At 37.9% G+C, this 17,673-nt stretch overlaps 2 protein-coding genes across 2 annotated transcripts; both read right to left on the bottom strand.

Moving 5' to 3' along the window:
* Positions 1-3,930: 3,930 nt before the first annotated feature.
* Positions 3,931-6,918, bottom strand: tmem37 (transmembrane protein 37). Its single transcript, XM_082176310.1, has 2 exons — positions 6,762-6,918; positions 3,931-5,347 (listed from the first exon to the last, which is right to left on the bottom strand). Exons 1-2 carry the CDS (start codon positions 6,780-6,782, stop codon positions 4,745-4,747), a joined length of 624 nt encoding a protein of 207 aa, XP_082032436.1. The 5' UTR covers positions 6,783-6,918; the 3' UTR covers positions 3,931-4,744.
* Positions 6,919-8,137: 1,219 nt separating this feature from the next.
* dbi (diazepam binding inhibitor (GABA receptor modulator, acyl-CoA binding protein)) lies at positions 8,138-13,919 on the bottom strand. Its single transcript, XM_082176332.1, has 4 exons — positions 13,764-13,919; positions 10,873-10,990; positions 10,711-10,773; positions 8,138-8,663 (listed from the first exon to the last, which is right to left on the bottom strand). Exons 1-4 carry the CDS (start codon positions 13,770-13,772, stop codon positions 8,590-8,592), a joined length of 264 nt encoding a protein of 87 aa, XP_082032458.1. The 5' UTR covers positions 13,773-13,919; the 3' UTR covers positions 8,138-8,589.
* Between the last annotated feature and the right edge of the window lie 3,754 nt (positions 13,920-17,673).

The raw sequence follows: 17,673 nt of genomic DNA, 5'->3' as shown, positions 1-17,673 counted from the left end.
GTGCACTGTCTCAGGTTTGGCCTATGGAGCAAATACTGCTGTATTATACTGCCCTACAAAGGCAAAAGACCTTAACCCGCTAGAGTGTGGAACTGAGAAAAATTATTTTAATGATTTTTAGTTGTCCCGCCAAATTAATTATAGGTAGGACACTGGAAATCTGGCAAATAGATGTTTTAGTAATGAAAATTATATACATAAAAAAATCTTGAGCTCAAACTTGACTTTTGACCACTATTTTAAAGTTACTGTACTCTGCCTTTGTATTGTCAGCAAAAAGTGAGAAGTCATGCCAAGGCAAAAGGCAGTAACTTCCACATTATCAATATTTGGTTGATGATCACCATTAACAAAATCATTATAGTAACACCTGTATAAAATCTAGTGATCATGGCATTTATTTTGTATGATTTACAATTATTTATAGCCATCTACTTATTGCTATCATGTGCTTTGGTTGCATTCCGATGGCATTATTAATACATTTGACATGACAAAATATCTCCATAGATATATTAGTCCAGCGTTGACTCGACCGTGTTTAGGGCATAGACAGTATATAAACTGGACACAGCGACCCCATTGGATTCAACTGAGAAAAGTGAAGTCAGTTAGAAGCTCTCTCTTCCTGATGGCTGAGCGTACTGCGCAGACTCACACTGAGCTTGACGACATAGATGTGACGTGAGCAACCTGTCTGTCTTCTAGTAGCTGTGCCGAGAGAAATCTGAATCATTCCCTTCCGAAACTTGCAGAGACGGAGAGTGTGAGTAGGAGGTGTCCATGAGCTAGGAGCAGGAGAAACTTTTGCTAGGTATTCTGATTAATTACTTTGTCACTTTGCCTCCACGTCCCCCCGATTGCGCGCGAGCTTCTCCTCCTGTCCATACGGTAATCTCTCTACTGTGCGACAGAGAGTCGAGTGGTTATGACGCAATCGTTAGCCTATTTTTACAAAAACGGCTTCTACGGGGCCATAACGTAAGATACAAGGTAATGGAGCCTTTTATACATTTTCGTGTTTCTTTAGTAATAAATAATGGAAAAATGGAGTCTTTAACGCCTCAGATGTAAAGTTATTCGCTGTCAAAGTGACGCCAAAATGAATGGGAGTCAATGGCATGCTAACAGCAGGTGATGGTCTGCTAATCAATGGCGGCGCTCGGGGAAGCTTCAGTTTTTTCCGAATGATTGCCCCCCTTGTTTAGGGCGGGGTTGAAGGCGCCGGCGAAGTTTTTTTAGTTCTTTGTTGTATTCATCTGCTACGGCATGTGTAACATTTTTCTGTCAACTCTCTCTGCATAATCCTTCGCGATCGATATGGCACGTTTGTCGATGGAGCGGGTTCAGACCATACTAAATGCTCTGACCGCGTTTGTGCAGGACAAAGCTCTGAGGACATCAGAAGTTACAGGGACTGAAGGCAGCTGTACAAAGTAGGCTACACAGGCTACACCGTAATTTTAATTTTAATGGATAGTAAAACAAAGGCAGATAACCGTACAATCTGGTAGGCAGCATTATTTGATAGAACAGTACAGTAACTTCATATTGACGCGCGGCTAAACAAAGGCAGAGTACCGTAACTCAATTTGAGCGTTCCAGAACAAAGCCAAAGAGCGATAACTGGTGTTCCGGTGTTCTGCCTTGGTTTCTAATGGGCTTTTGGAAGTTACTGTTAAGACAACTCATTATTTTCTCGAAAAAACAACGGAATTGATTCAAGATACTCATCCACATGATAAAGGAGGTCTTGCATGTGCCAAAAATATAAATAACTCATTTTCGACCAAAAACGAAGTTATGGTCTTTTGCCTTTGCATGGCAGTATAGAGCCAGTTGAATGTGTGTGTGTGTGTGTGTGTGTGTGGTCCTGGTAAACCCTAAGTTATTAGGACCAAATGTCCCCACAATGATAGTAATACTAGTAATTTTTGAATTTGTGGGGACATTTTTTAGCCTGACAAGTCAGACCCACACCATTGGCAGGGCTCAATCCGAGGGGCGGGATAAAAGGTTGTCTTTCAGATTCCCTCTGCACACAATAGGACAGCGCTACAACCAACCAGAGCGTTTTCCCACCAGTGGATCTAGTTGATGGATTAAAATATTGCCGTATCCGGTCGGCAAAACTCTGAACACATCTTCCTTTTTTAAGAATGACTTCAGTGCCGTTCTTTGTTCTTTTCTCAAAGAAAATCTTAACTCCAAGTCTTCCAGAGTCACGGCCAAAGCCGATTGGAGAGACCGCTGTTCGCCAGTAGCAGCAGCTCTTCTCTGTTTTCAAGTAGCAGGGAATTCACGTCACAACTCTGCCGTCATCATGTTAAGCCCGCCCACCGGCTCTATACACGATGTGATTGGCCTGACTAGAGTTTGGTTTTTCCAGCTCGCAAGCCAACGGAGAGTTGCTAAACGACACTGAGTGCAAATTACATTTGCTGCCGCTAGGGTGCGTCTAGATTTCTAGGCTAGACATTTTTAGGACCACATGAGGAAAACGATCATTCATACAGAATTATCTTTTTTTGAAAATGTAAAAAATGCAGAAAGTTTTCTGTGATGGGTAGAGTTAGGAGATAGAAGATACAGTTTATACAGTATAAAAATCATTGTGTCTATGGAACGCCCCTATATAACAAAAAAAACAAAAAAATCTGACAATGCACAAAAATAATAATGCATAAATATTAATGTTGTTGCTAATCATTAACCAATCATATCCAAAAGTCAGTAAAAGCAGAGCAAAATATTAATATATTATATTTGTATGATTTGTTTTGGACACAAACATGTCACTTTTTTGAACTTACACACAAGGGTTAAAATTAAAGATGAATTTAAACTAAATTAGTGAATTAAAACTACATCCATTAAATGATCCCATGATGGGAACCCATAAAAGGGTCTATATATGAAGCGCCTGACGGAACCTTTAAGTTCCATATAGAACCTTTTCTTCTGAGAGTGGCAACAGGTGAACCAATCAGAAATGCACAGTCCATTCAAACCTGAATCAAAAGCTTTCAGTCGACTGACACTCACTGAGAGAAAAGCTTCATGGCCATAGCAAACTGTCTGACAGTTTAGGGAAATGATTGTATTTGTATTGTATATGCTTGTTCATTGTGGTGTTGTAGTTATTATGAAAAAATAATGTATTTTATGTGCAATAAAAAATAAATAATGTAAAAAAATAAATAATAAAATAATAATTATATATATATAAATATATAAATTTTAATATATATATATATATATATATATATATATATATATATATATATATATATATATATATATATAATGTCAATAATAATAGGTAAAGACAGCACAATAAGAGATATTATTTAAAAGTTATGACACGAGGAATCAAATTTTCATTGAACTTTTGACATATAAGAGCTTTCATGACTGTAAATATTCATCCTTAATACAAAAGAGTGACTCTTTCCACATCATGATGTCACTCTAATAGGCACTTTAATCTGACTGGCTGCACAACAACACATCAACATCCATTTAACTTTTCGACTCATTTCCTAGTTTGTGTGTCCTCTCCTCACAGTTTAAGAAATGAGAAGCACCCAGGGAACATGTGACGATGTTAGCCAATCAGTGACCGTTTACTGAAGTCTTAAAGGAGACAGTGCACCACTGAAATGAGGCCACACTGGAAAATCATGTTTCGCAAATATAAGACTATTTTGTGTGCAAATAAAACTGTAAATAAAATAAGTGCAAATAAAAGTGAACCTCATGAAACATTAAACTAGTAAAAAGGCATATATTTACCCCTTTAATGTTATTTTTTTTCCATCCCATTGTTTGGCTGTGTAAATATTGAGATAATAATGATGCCTTGCTTGAACACCTAATATCCATGTGTTGTCCTGTGAAACAGTGTGAGTTGTGAAATACACAAAAATGTAAAGACAAAAACATTATTTTTATTAAATGAACTGTCTAGGGATCTCCTCATTGAATGAGATGTATAGATAAGAAAGAATTAAAAATACTGTAAAAAAGCATCTGATGTAAAAGAGAGAACATTTCATTAAATATACTACAAAGACTAAATGTAAAGAGTCATTTATGCACAGATGAAAACTGTCAGCTATCAAGTGCTGATCATCATTAATTATATCATTATTGAAATTAAATGGAAATGAGAATGAATGACAAAATAGATAGATAGACTGAAACGAGCTGCTGTGAAAGAAATATTTATGATTAAAATAAATAAAACACAAGCAAACAGAGACTAGTAAAAACGTTCAGGTTTGTGGAAAATTAAAGTTATTATCTACACTGGGGGAAAAAAAAATGAGAAAAATGGAAAGTTGCCGGCATCTTTCTTCCAGGACATTTTCCTTTAAGTTTCCCTTCAACCATAAAACACATCACAATGCAACGTGTCATTAAAAATACATGGACAACACCTGCACTTTTAAAAATAAAGGTTCATAATTGGCATTAACATCCATGGAACCTTTTCATTCCACAAAAGGTTCTATATAGTGGAAAACGGTTCTTTAGATTACTAAAATGTTCCTCACAACAAGAAAAAACATGGTTCTTTTAAGAATGTCTCTTTGAGGAACCAAAAAATGGATCTTCAATGACATCACTTTTGGAACCCCCTTTTGGAACCTTTATTTTTAAGAGTGTGTGCAATATCTATAACACTGGGCCCTATTTCAAAGAGTGTACCTGATTATTAACAAACCATCAAAATCCCCTGTCAGATGTCAGATTTCTGCAGTTTGTCAGGACGTCCACTAAAGGGCAGCAGAGGTTGGATTTGCTGGATGTGCCGTGCTGCCAGTCCATTGAGGCAGAACAGGACAGTGGCGGTGAACTGGCACCAGAAGGTGAGCGTGAACCCTAGGAGTGTTGCAAATGTCCCTAACAGGAGCACAAACACCGCGACCCCTCCGGCGGCCATGATCCCCGCCAGCAGCACCAGCCGTGTCCCGAGAGTCCAGCGCCGACTCGAGTCCCTCCCTTCGCTCGCCTGCGACATCACGAGCAGCTCCAGTCCGAATATAGCACTGACCACAGCCAGCGTGATGACCGAGCGACAGGCCGGCAAGCCCACGCCGAGACCCTCCACCCCCGACTCCTCCAGATGTGTGGTGCAGTTCTGGGACGCTTTAAAGCTCTGCTGATCCACCGAGCAGAAATACCATAGACCGAACATGTGTCCGCCGGCCAGCAGCCAGTGACCGTCACACACCGCAACAGACGAGAGGACGACGGACAGAGACGTGCACAGGATGATAAGACTGCGGCACAATGCGTCTAGAAAAAGAGGAACGGATTTCCCATGTGGAACCGCCGCGACCTAGAGAGAAACAGAAGAAATCTGATCCATCTGTGTCAACATGAGATCCTGCTCTTATGTTTCGCACTTCACTCTCAGAAAAGAAGACGTACACGTGCACAGATAGACCTGCACCTGACCTTTGGCCTCTGAGTAGATAAGAGCCCTTTTTGCAACAATTTTTTGTTTGTTTCTTTAAATTTGGCCCGTGGCATCAATTCTCAATTAAGCGACAACTTATCTTTACAGTCCCCCTGTAGTCAATAATTTTATCCCTTAAAACTCATCTTTGATCACCAAAATGACATATTTAAATGTTTTTTCCTTGAAAAAATAAATAAAAAATCTTCATGCCTTAAAATATCTTGAATGTAACTCTACACCCTTGCCTCCTTTAGTATACGCGGTTCTATGAATATACGAATGAGCCCCGCCTCCACTCACTCACACAGCTCAGAGATCCACTGGTTGACGATCACACGTTGATCTGATTGGTTACAAGGTAGTTTGTGACGTCAGAAACACCAGCGATTTCAAGGCGTGTTTTTGAGACTGTCTTTGGTTCACTGCAGTTTTAAGGAGAAAATACTCAGCAATGGTGTCGACTTATGAATTTACACATGGTTTGTCTTAAAGCATATTAAAAACACCACATAGACATAAACAACAATAAAAGCTGGATTTTCACCACAGGGGGACTTTAATAGTTATGTCCTCCTCCTTTCCAACATCCCACGTCACAGCCAACACATCTCCGGGACCTGCCCTCATTGGTGACAGAGAGGTAACGATGGGGTTTGCCCTAAACTTTGGCACTGTCTGTCACTGCTGTGAAATTGAACCACTATTTAAACTCTCAATACTGCCAGACTAACTTAGGCAATAGAAAAATTACGTTTTTTGAGGAAAACATTCCAGGATTTTTCTCCATATGGACTTCAATGGGGTCCAACGATTTGAAGGTCCAAATTGCAGTTTCAGTGCAGCTCTACACGATCCCAGCCGAGGAATTAAGAGTCTTATCTAGCCAAACCATCGCTCATTTTCTGATTTAAATGCTGTCAATTAACATTTTTAATAAGTGCACTCAAGTAGTGTGCTCCAGAACAAAGATATAAGGGTGCAGTGACAGCTTTAGAACTGTTTTTGTCTGACAGAGTTTCTGATTGAAAGTTGCCAGACTGCGGTTCAAAATCTGTTTATCTCCTTTATAAGTTTAGTATTTAAAAAAAATAGTAGGCCAATATTTTTTTTGTACATATAATAATATATGTTTTCCCCGTTCATTATAACACTTCATTTTGTTATTCCTTCTTGTAAAAGTCGATTGCGCTAAATATTAGGAAGCATATTATTGCCCTCTAATCTAAAGCAAATGTAAAATTTGATCCCAAACGTAAAATAAACACTTAAAAATACATTTAAAAGGCATTACCCTGATTTTTATTGCCGTCATATTGATTTCAACAGCCAGCAGACCAGGAGAAGCGAGACGAAGAAGCCAAGTCAACTCCAGTCGAAAGTACAGTATAATTTCAGTGTAAGATTAACAGAAGTAGTTCAGTGTTTAAACCCGCCCGTCTCGCCTTGACACGCAGATCACGGGCGCGCGCGTTAGTGTTCCGGTCACGGAGGTATTCGCTAACTAAATCTGATATTATTAAGCGAGAGGCAGCATATGCAGGAGGGAGTTTCTCCAACTTCGCACATTTGAATACTTAAGGATTTTTTTTTTAAAGAAAACTAATATATAGATTATGTTTTCTTTATTTTTGCTATATGAAGGCAACAGAATTATCTTGGAAACGTTACGCATTCATATTTCCCCATAGATTAAAACTATACAAAGCCTAAAAGTAGACATATTAATAATTACAAAACTGTAATCTAATTAATGAGTAAAATAGACATCAACAATTCCTATATGTTTGTGTGTGCTTTACACAAATTTTAGTGTGTGGAAAATGTATTTTAAGAGTTTATTTTCATTGGTCCACAGCTGAAGGAACAAGATGACACACATATGGTAAAATGTTTCAACATTTATTCCTAAAAACGATATATCGTAAAAGGCCTAGTTATATTTTTAATAGTGACAGTAGTAGGCTACTTTTCCCATTCTCGCATTTTTAGTTTTGTTCAGATTATAATTTCCCCCCCAGTATTAGGTTGCTAGAACTATTTTAACAAATAACTAATCATTAATCTTTTTTTTCTCTAGACAAGACACTACAGTAAAATGGCTAATTGTTACTAATAAAAACATAATAGTCACAAATAATACTAGGCCTATATGTAGTTTTTGTTGTTTATACCAAGCCTGCATTAGGTGTTAAACTTCTATTGCTAACAATGTTTCTCTTCACAGATTAAACTGCTGATTATCATTATTGACCGGGCAAAGTCCTTTATGTAGTGACGGTGACCCAAAACATAAATGCAATTTACACTCTCTAGCAAAAAGACTTTGATCCCTTACCAGACTGAGGTGAAGAAATGCTGAAAGGGACACATCATTCAGTTAAACCTCAATGTTTTATCATCATCCAACACATGATCCCAGTGGATAGAAATAAACATTTGAATGCTTTCATGTGTTAGTGAATCTCTGGTCATGATGTGACCCTTGACTAGATGATAAGCCCTCAAACAACTGATAATATCAAGATATTCACACTAGTTGCAGTCATGCACATTATCAAGTCTGTCTCAGGAAAACAACTCAAGTGTAGTCAATAAAATGTAACTTTTTTTTTTTTACATGAATGCACTATAACATCTTGAAACAAGTAAACAGTCACACAGCAAGCATTTGAATATTTGATCAGGTCATTTTTTAATCACAAAATCTTCCACAGGGGTCTCACTTTAAAAAAAGAAATCAATCACATGATCGTTTTTAAGGGAAATCCAACATGTTTATCTTCATCAGTGTTTGTAAGAAAATACAAATTGAACACGGGGGTTTTGAAAAAGTGATTTTATGGCATTGCATTCATTAGGGCTTTTCACTACATGGTTGATGCTGGTCGATTTGTTGCTTTTCACTACATGGTTGATTTGTTGCTTTTCACTACATGGTTGCTGGTGGTCGATTTCTCTTGGCCTGCGGGGAATGTGCCTATTCTCTCACACAGAACAGAGTCTGCGTGCTACAGCGTAACCGTAACACCCTCATGAGGGACACACTGGATGCCTTAAGGCGCTTTATATGAGGAGAACAGTACAGGTAAAGGCAGGCTGGCTGTGATGGGCTCCGGCTGTTAGATCCCGTATTTCCCTTTCAGCTCCTCTACCTTAGCGATGTAGGCTTTCACAGCATCATCCTTACTCATTCCTGAAACATGCAAGAGAAGAAAAACAGATGTAAAGGGACACACACACACACACACACACACACACACACACACACACACACACACACACACACACACACACACACACACACACACACACACACACACACACACACACACACACACAGAGCTGCTTTTGGAGATTATTTATTCTATATATTAAAGGGGTGGTTCGGGATTTTTGACATCGGACCTCATTTTTAAGTCAGCCTGGTTGTTATTCATCAGTGGAGACATTTTTTTTTTTAAATTATCCAGTCCTTATATTTGGATAGTTAGCCGATGCTAGGCTAGCGCGAGTCAATGGTATATGTTAGCCAGCCATTAAAAACCGTTTTACCCACTCCACAGTGCACCAAACGCAAATCAATTATAACACTAGACTATCGATGTATATGTCCGTTGAGAGAATAATGTTAGAAATCAAACATACCTTTCATCTCAATGATCCCAAAGGAACTAGTTTCTCAGCAGCTGCGGAATTTTACTTTGCTCCGGTTAGTAATGCGGCAAAAAGTAAACACAGAACAGAAGCGCACTGTAATCAGTGTACCAGCGGCAGGTAAATACACTTGCGTCATGTGTGTACCGGCTCACTCGGTTGCCTAGGTAATCAATATCACTCCGCTGCTGCTGTAGACAAGGCTTATGATTACAGGGAACAAATTATAACTAATGCAATGTGATGAAAGGTAAGTTTGATTTCTAACATTATTCTCTCAACGGACATATACATCGATAGTCTAGTGTTATAATTGATTTGCGTTTGGTGCACTGTGGAGTGGGTAAAACGGTTTTTAATGGCTGGCTAACACATATACCATTGACTCGCGCTAGCCTAGCATCGGCTAACTATCCAAATATAAGGACTGGATAATAAAATAAAAAAAATGTCTCCACTGATGAATAACAACCAGGCTGACTTAAAAATGAGGTCCAATGTCAAAAATCCCGAACCACCCCTTTAAGACTGAGAAAACACAAACTAATAAAATATAGCTGCAAGCAGCAATGAATATGCGTAAAAAGATATTAAGTTTTATTTAGCAAGCATGTAACCAAATAGATCATAGATAGAAAAGACAATTTACAGTCAATACAGGAAATATATGTTTTAAAGCTTTTTAAGTTATCGAGGTAGAGCCAAAAACCTAGAACTAGTTCGCGAAAGTAGGTTTTCGGATTAAACTCCAATATTTACGAACGTTTTGATTGACAAAGTTGCCGGTTGTCGATTTCTTTTGAATTCCTAGCGAATTTCATTCCGATTGGCCTTTGTTAACCTTATCTGAAACCAGCTCGAACTCCACTGGCCAATGGCGGCCGTGTTTTTTGAGATACTCGAATGTCCTCGTAAACAACTGCGGCACTTTGGACAAAGACACCGCATCCCAGTTTTCAAGTCAATCGGACTGACTGTTGCATAGCTATAGCCGTTTTCATGTTTTTTTTCGTGTTATAGCGCCACCAAGTGGCCAGTCACCACGTCCTTTTTCACGTGACCACATAAGCCCATACATAGATAGGTGTACCAAGTTTGGTGAAATTATCTCATTCGGTTAGGGATAGCCGTTTTAGTAGAAGTGTCCACGCCCACATCGACCGGTTTCGACTTTTTGATAATTATTGACAATCAGAGTCCAGAGAATCTTTCTGCACTGGTTTGGTTCCGATTGGTCGAAAAACCTAGGACTAGTTCGCAAAAGTAGGGTTTTCGAAAAATCCAAAGTACCCGAACATTTCGCCAGTGTGACGATCGAATCAGAGACATGCATTTTGTTCATATTGAGCCAAGGATTCCCACGATATAAGACACTTAAGCCTAGGTTCAGGAGCTATGAGCCATTTTGTAATTTTGACCACTGTAGCGCCACCATCAGGCCGATCGGAGTGAGCTTTGGTGACGTTGTAGAGGGTGTGAGTACTACCATCCCTCAAACTTTCAAGTCTCTACGACTTACGATCCCTTTTTCTAACGACTCCTAATGATATCTCGCTGCACTCTGGTGGCAGGGAGGAGAAACTGACCTTTCTTTGCCTCCCAGGCGTCCCATTTGGCCTTGCCAGTGAAGTCTAACATGCCTGGTCGAGCTGGAAAGAAACACACACACACACACACACCTTTTAAAGAGCTGCAATCTAGTTTTAGACTTAAGCCACGTGTATGGGTTAGTTAGTGGAAAAGCTGACCTGTGTTGACATCTCCTACGGTGGCCTGTTTGTACAGACTGTAGATTTCCAGCATCTCAGCATCCGCTGGTTTGGCTTTCAGCTGTTTGACCTCCTCTGCTGCTTTCTGAAACTCAGCCTGTGAAACACCAACAGCATGACCAGACAGAACACGTCATGTGGACAATCAGTCAGCAATACTGATTTCAGTTTTCTTTAAGACTTTTGAGATCACTGAAAGTTATGATAACTTTCTAAGGACTGGCCTATTAGCTGTTTCCGCGCAAAGTTGCAAATTTAACTTGTGTGCAAAATTGGAATATTGCAATGCATAGGCCTAAAACATTTGCGAATAAAACATAGTTTCCACCCCATGTGTTCAATAGAACAAAATCATCACTTCATGGGAAATTGGTGCAAAATAACTGTAATAAAACTGCAAGTTGAAATCTGGCTCTTTCAATAATCATCAACTCATTTCTTTTATAAAATCATAAATGAGTTGCGTCTTAGAGCGTCAGACGAAACGCAATAAACGCCGTCATGTTCTCGGATGCTGGTGTTTGGGAACGCAATCGTGTGAGACTCTTTTGGAGGGAATTAAACCAAATCATTCTAATGACAGACATTTCATAACAACCAAGCCAACATTTGAGATGCATTGGTCCACTAGTTAGTCCAGTTATCCAATCACAGCCTCTTCTGAGGGAAAATCAAATGAGTTTTTTGTTGCACATCAAGGGATTTATGTGTTTCCATCGTAGTTTATGCAAGTTTTCTCATCGGATTGAAAAAATGATCTGCCTTAATTGAGTGCATAAGTTTTGTGTGCCCATCTTGCCGTTTTCATCCAGTGATATTCCAAAATTCACATAAAAATAAGTGGATAGAACCATAGCAAGTGATGAGTCTTTCATCACATTTCACAACTCTGGTATAACATTACTTATTTTGCTGTGTTGCAACAGAATCTACAGCAACGGTGTAGATTTGTTTGTGATATGTAACCGCAAGACTAAAGCACGACAGAATATCAGTTATTTTCAGTGAAAATTCCCTTAAGCCCCATTCATTTTGGACTCTGCTCTGAATAACCCTCTACATCCATATGCATTCAATTCTTATTTCTTAAAAAAGGACTGAAAAGATTTTGGTCATGGCTGTTTTACATTCGTAGTCTTGCTTCACAGTGCTGGTGGGAGACATGGCGTGATTACATAACCACGGCACAACAGCAAGCGTACAATAATGAAGGCTTTCAGCAGATCTCTAATCAGGGCAAACTCCGTTCCTCTTACACACACTTTACTATGCCAGTGATTCTCTGCCCTGATTACGTGACATGCACACCAAGGCACACCATCATCAACCAACTTCTGTTGGTCCATCTTCCTGTTACAGTAAACCAGTAAACCTCAGTCGTAACACATATTAGATTTCAGTGTGCAGTAGGACTAACTTAAAAGCCATTTCTCACACCTTTAACTGACAAGTATTTTTGGAAAAGAACCGTTAACGTATTTTACGCGGTACTTTTAATGGGTAACGGACAAAAAACCCACATTCTCTAATACTAAAATAACTCTGCTTCCAACGAACTACAAGTCACCATTTGAAAAAGCTCAAAGATCATGGAATTAAAGAACATTTTAGTTGATTTAAAAACTTCCCAAAATGTCCGGCTGTTGCACAATGAATGAGACTGTGGTGAAAGCAGGCGCTAACACACAGAGACATGGTTCACGGTTCAAAATAGCAAAGGAACAAATTATTTCAAAGGTTAATTTCCTGGCATCATCGATCACGTCCTTCCAAACTTGTAAGAAGTTCTTCAGAGAAAACCACAGAATGCAATGGTAAGTATAATGTTGGGAAGCTTGTTTCCGCCCTGGAATAAAACTATTGAAAAGATAAGACTTTTTTTCTCTCACAATTCTGACTTTTTTTCTCTCAGAATTGCACGTTTATATCTCACAATTCTGAGCAACTCAGAATTGTGAGATGTAAACTCGCATTTGCGAGAAAAAAGTCAGAATTGCTCGTTATAAAGTAAGAATCAGAATAAACTCACAATTACTTTTTTTTTTTTCTTGCAATTGCGCTTTAGGCCTATATCTCACAATTCTAACTTTTTTTTTTATCAGAATTGTGAGATATAAACTCACCATTGCAAATTATAAAGTCCAATTCTGAGGGGGAAAAAATACTTTTTGCTGAGAATTTAGAGTTTTTATCTCACAATTTATGACTTTATAACTCTAATTATGACTTTATCAACTTTACTCGCAATTGCAAGAAAAAAAATAATTGAACTGTGAGATAAATTACCTATAAATATTTGTTATTCTGGGGTGGAAAAAGCTTCCATAAATAATGTCACCTTCCACTTTTTATTGCATAATTGTTCCATGTAATGACAATGAATGGTGACTGAGGCTATCACCATCTCTCTAACATCTCCCTTTATTAAAGTCATTCGAGTCATAGGCTACTACAGGATTTTTGGGCTAACCCTCTCTATAAGGTGTCGTAAACGCGATGTAGAGGTCCAAAAAGCGTCAAAAAACAACGCTTAAAAACAACGGAACACAAAAGCGCTCGCTCTATATTCTAACGTACGGTCACGCGCCACACCCACGTAGACATGGCGCTCTCTGCACACATGCAGTATTATATGCCCTCCAGCCTCATTTACTACATGTATTGTACTCTATTGTATTGTATTACCGGTACTTTATACCTCTCTCGATCGAGATAAACCAATATCACATATGAAATGCTAACTAATTCACGTGGGCCTTTTCAAAGGGCACCATGTCGTTTTCATTACCAGCAAAAGTCATAAATTCATCACATCGCAAGGCTCAAACACCCTCGTATCAACCAAAAGCGTCGAGTTTGTTCATACTGACCTCAGACATGGTTGCAGATGCTTCAGTCTGTTGTTAAAATGATGCGCTTTAAACCCGCTGAGAGTGAATGGCAGCAACACACTCTCCGAGGACTGCCGTACTGTACGCCCGTGGCCACGCCCCCTTCACGCCATTGGCTGCTGGAGCATGTACCGAGGCACCTGTCCAATCAGATTCACGAAATTGTAGGTTCTTTTAACTGGGCCACAGGGTCACTCCAGGGATGCCAGATTGAGAGTACTGTGCAAATATAGAGATGGCCTTTATTCAAACCGACATTTACACATTGCAACAGAGACTCCTATTTACACTGACTGACGTGTCTTCTGATTTTTATCAGTGGTTTTGCATTTGGGTGTTTGGATAAACGACTGATCCTTGCTTTGCATCCAGACATCAGGGGCGTTTCTAGGTTTTAAAAACATCAGGGGCTGAGCCTGAAACATCAGGGGCTGGTGTGGGTAATAAGATAACATGATTCGATACAGAGAATAATGTATATTTTAGGCCTATATGCAGGGGGTCAGACTAGTTAAAAAATTCAGTCCTGGCACTGTTGCCACACCAGCCCATATTACCACACAGACACACACATTAAAATGTGAGGTAGTTAGGGGGGTTCGGGGGCATGCTCCCCCGAGAAAATTTGGATTTCTCGGACCTACATATGTGCATTTTAAGGTGTTTGAAGGCCAACATTTTTTTTATAACAATTATAGCTTTAAAAGCATGTCAGTGGGCAGTATACATAAATTATTTGTCAAGCAGATAACAGATTCTTAAACATGAGAATGAGGATAAATGTTGAAATAAATGAGCCACACTAGAAAATGGAAATGCAAAATGTTTCTGCTTATAGTTGACAATACACAATCACATATTCCAAACAGGAATGGCCTTAAATGAGAAATCTTTCAAGGATTATTTTGCATAGATGTAAACTTTTTAGCATTAAAGTTTGGTTTCAGCAACTTGCTTCTTTCTTGAGTTAATCAATGTTTTTGGCACTATAAAATTGTTCACTCATAAAGACAGTCACTTGGTCACATTTTTGGTCACAAAATATTTAGTTTTGATGACTTTGCAATATTAATAAAATATTATAATATTAATAATGAAAAATTAGTAGGGCTACGCCAAAATGTGTAACTTATGTAGCCTACAAAGGAATACAAAAGCCCCGACATAGAGTTTTGACGCAGCTTTAATCTCCCTTTTGGTTATTTCAATACTTAATTGACGACAGAACACGACGTTACATGCTAGTAGTTTATTTTGCGTGATACAGGGCGCGCCGCATTTGCGCGTGATTGAAGAGTGCGCGCCGCGAGCAAACGGCTGACACGACAGTAAGTTAGTTTTTCAGAGTTTTACTGACATATAGCCTGACAACATCTGGTCTGACAGAAGACTGTGCGGCGGTGCTGACTGCGTTATTTTTTTATTTTATTTTTTATTGCTGTGAGATTGTTTGCTGTTGCGCGCAAATCCTGGAGATGAACTTGGATAGCTAAATCGCTCACGTTGTGCGTCTCTGTGTGAGAGTTACCATAGTAACTTTGATCTGCTTGAACACATTTTAATCGTCTTTAATACATGATTGATTCCGAAGGATATATTAAAAGACCCGGTCAATTTTTTTTAATAAATACAAAATTATTAAAAAAAAATAATAATTATCAATAAATTAATTTTTTTGAGATCCGGGGCTATAAAAAAAACATCCGGGGCTGAAGCCCCGGATGCCCATGTCTAACGACGCGCCTGCCAGACATTATCTTTAATGGCTATATTTATAAATCTATAATTTATAAAAAGGTTTGTGGTACCTGATGTTTAAAATAAATAAATACATTTGGAGTGCAAATACTCATGAAGCAGTTTTGGTAATTAACAGTACACCGATCAACATATGCAAATTACTTTCCACACAGTATGTCCCTGTGCATGCTGGCCCTGGCCCATGTAGTGCACTCATAGACAGTATGAGTGCACTTGATGTAGACTTACACTTATGTTTACACATTAAGTTATACGTCCTTTTGCATTGTCGCAAACAGACTCAACTACATACTAACAGCATTATAGATAGGGCTTTTTTTAAATTTAAATTTAAATTTTTTATTGAACAGATAGGCTACAACCGTAAATACATAGTTACAACTCAAAACAGAATTAACCAACAATAATATAATTATAAACAGCAGACAAAAAGCCAGTGAAAGCAAGTTAAATAAAAAGCAAGTAAAATAAACAGACAAAAAATAAAAATAAATAATAATAAATTGAGCCAGGGGTAACATATAATTTAAAATAAATTCAAGAGAGAGAGAGAAATGCCTTGAGTCCCTTTTTTTTTTTTTTTAATGCCTAAATATTATACTTTGTGCACAATCTAACATACTTTAAAGCTTTGGCATTGTTGGAAGAAGAGATATAACATTTCAGGTCTTTGCAAAAAAATAACAGAAAGAGGTTTGACAGACAAAAATGTACACTTGTGTACAAAACACTTGGCAAGAAAAATAAACAGATTTATAAGAAAGTACTTATTATAGATAGGGCTGAGGGGCCACGGCACACACAAATGACAAGTGCTGTTTGAAATAGATCCAATCTGATTTGCTTGCTACTTTCTGTCAGTTGGGAATTAAAAAAATTATTTCTAATTCTGGAATCGAATACTTATAGGTCAGGAATCAGATACTTGTTATAAAATTAAAATTTCTATTTCTTTTATCGATTTCTTTGGTAATGACTTTAAAACACTCAAGCGAAAGAGGACTCACACACTGTTTTCTGTGCTGCACACACACATCCAAAGCGTGCGCACAGAAAGCCGCCTCTCATAATGAACAGTGCGCGACACTGAACTGAGCTCTCTTCCGCGTCTCTTTGCACTTGCACTTTGCACTTCTACACGCAAAAATATGTCAAAATATTCCCATAAACACAATTGGTTATTTCTTTAGTGAATGTAAACAGTTGAAAAAAAGAAAATGCATGTGTAACAGTGTATTGGATCCGTGCAGCTCTTAAAGTGACAGCAGCCTGTGAATGTTAATGCCCGTGATTAATAAAGTTAATCAAAACAAAATAAAATTCACTCGCCGTTCTTGACTGAATAACTTTTGTAACTATATTTGTAATGTATATTTTATTTATAAAGTGCAGTGTTATTTTACATTTGAATATTGTTTCTCTACCTGGAAATCTTTAAACACTGTTTATTTCAATCGTATCTTTGTTCAGTTGTATTTATTTGAGCGATTGCTAATTTGTTTATTTGTCCTTTTTTAATTACTGAGTGTGCACTTGTCTTTAATAATGCTTGACATTTTTATTTAGTTAGCTTAGTTATTTTTGCTATGGTCTTTTTAAACCACAGGCAAAAGTTCTTATGTATGTTCTTTAGCCTGATGATGGTATTCAGCTGCAAATCAAATGTTTTGCAAGAAGACTTAGAATAAATGTGAATGATATCTAAGTTTTTTATTTTTTTACTTATTGGAATCGAAATTTAGGAATCGATAAGAATCAAATGAATCCCTCCCAGGGAAAGTCATATTTATAAGCTTCCACGCTCAGAATCTTGTGCAAGAACATATGGAGCTAAGCCATTTTCTGTCATGTTCCCCAAGATCATGAATAAAAAATGTAAAAAAAAAATGATTCCTGAAGATTTTTTTTATTTATTCCATTGGGAAAGTGTTCAAATTATAATTTTTGCATTCCATTTCTGACAAGTATGAATATAATTATAAATGCATATATAAGTGCTTAGAAAATAACTCATAAAACAAGCCATTGAATAAAAAAAAAAAAAAAAATGTAACGGATTGTTATGTTGTGGAGACATTTCTTTTTCTTAACCACTAGTTCCACAGTGAGAGAGTCACATGCTGCAGTT

This window comes from Leuciscus leuciscus (genome assembly GCF_965113295.1).
Source record: "Leuciscus leuciscus genome assembly, chromosome: 7".
NCBI lineage: Eukaryota > Metazoa > Chordata > Actinopteri > Cypriniformes > Leuciscidae > Leuciscus > Leuciscus leuciscus.
This window is presented reverse-complemented; position numbering and strand designations above follow the sequence as displayed.

Bases quoted from the DNA above. Each gene is read 5' to 3' on its own strand.
- tmem37 (XM_082176310.1), bottom strand. From the start codon at position 6,782: ATGACGGCAATAAAAATCAGG. The intron at 5,348-6,761 runs GTAATGCCTTTT...GTTTCTCTCTAG, and splicing joins TGACGGCAATAAAAATCAGG to GTCGCGGCGGTTCCACATGG.
- dbi (XM_082176332.1), bottom strand. The intron at 10,774-10,872 runs GTCAGCTTTTCC...GTTTCTTTCCAG, and splicing joins CGTAGGAGATGTCAACACAG to CTCGACCAGGCATGTTAGAC. The intron at 8,664-10,710 runs GTCAGTTTCTCC...TGCATGTTTCAG, and splicing joins CGCCTGGGAGGCAAAGAAAG to GAATGAGTAAGGATGATGCT.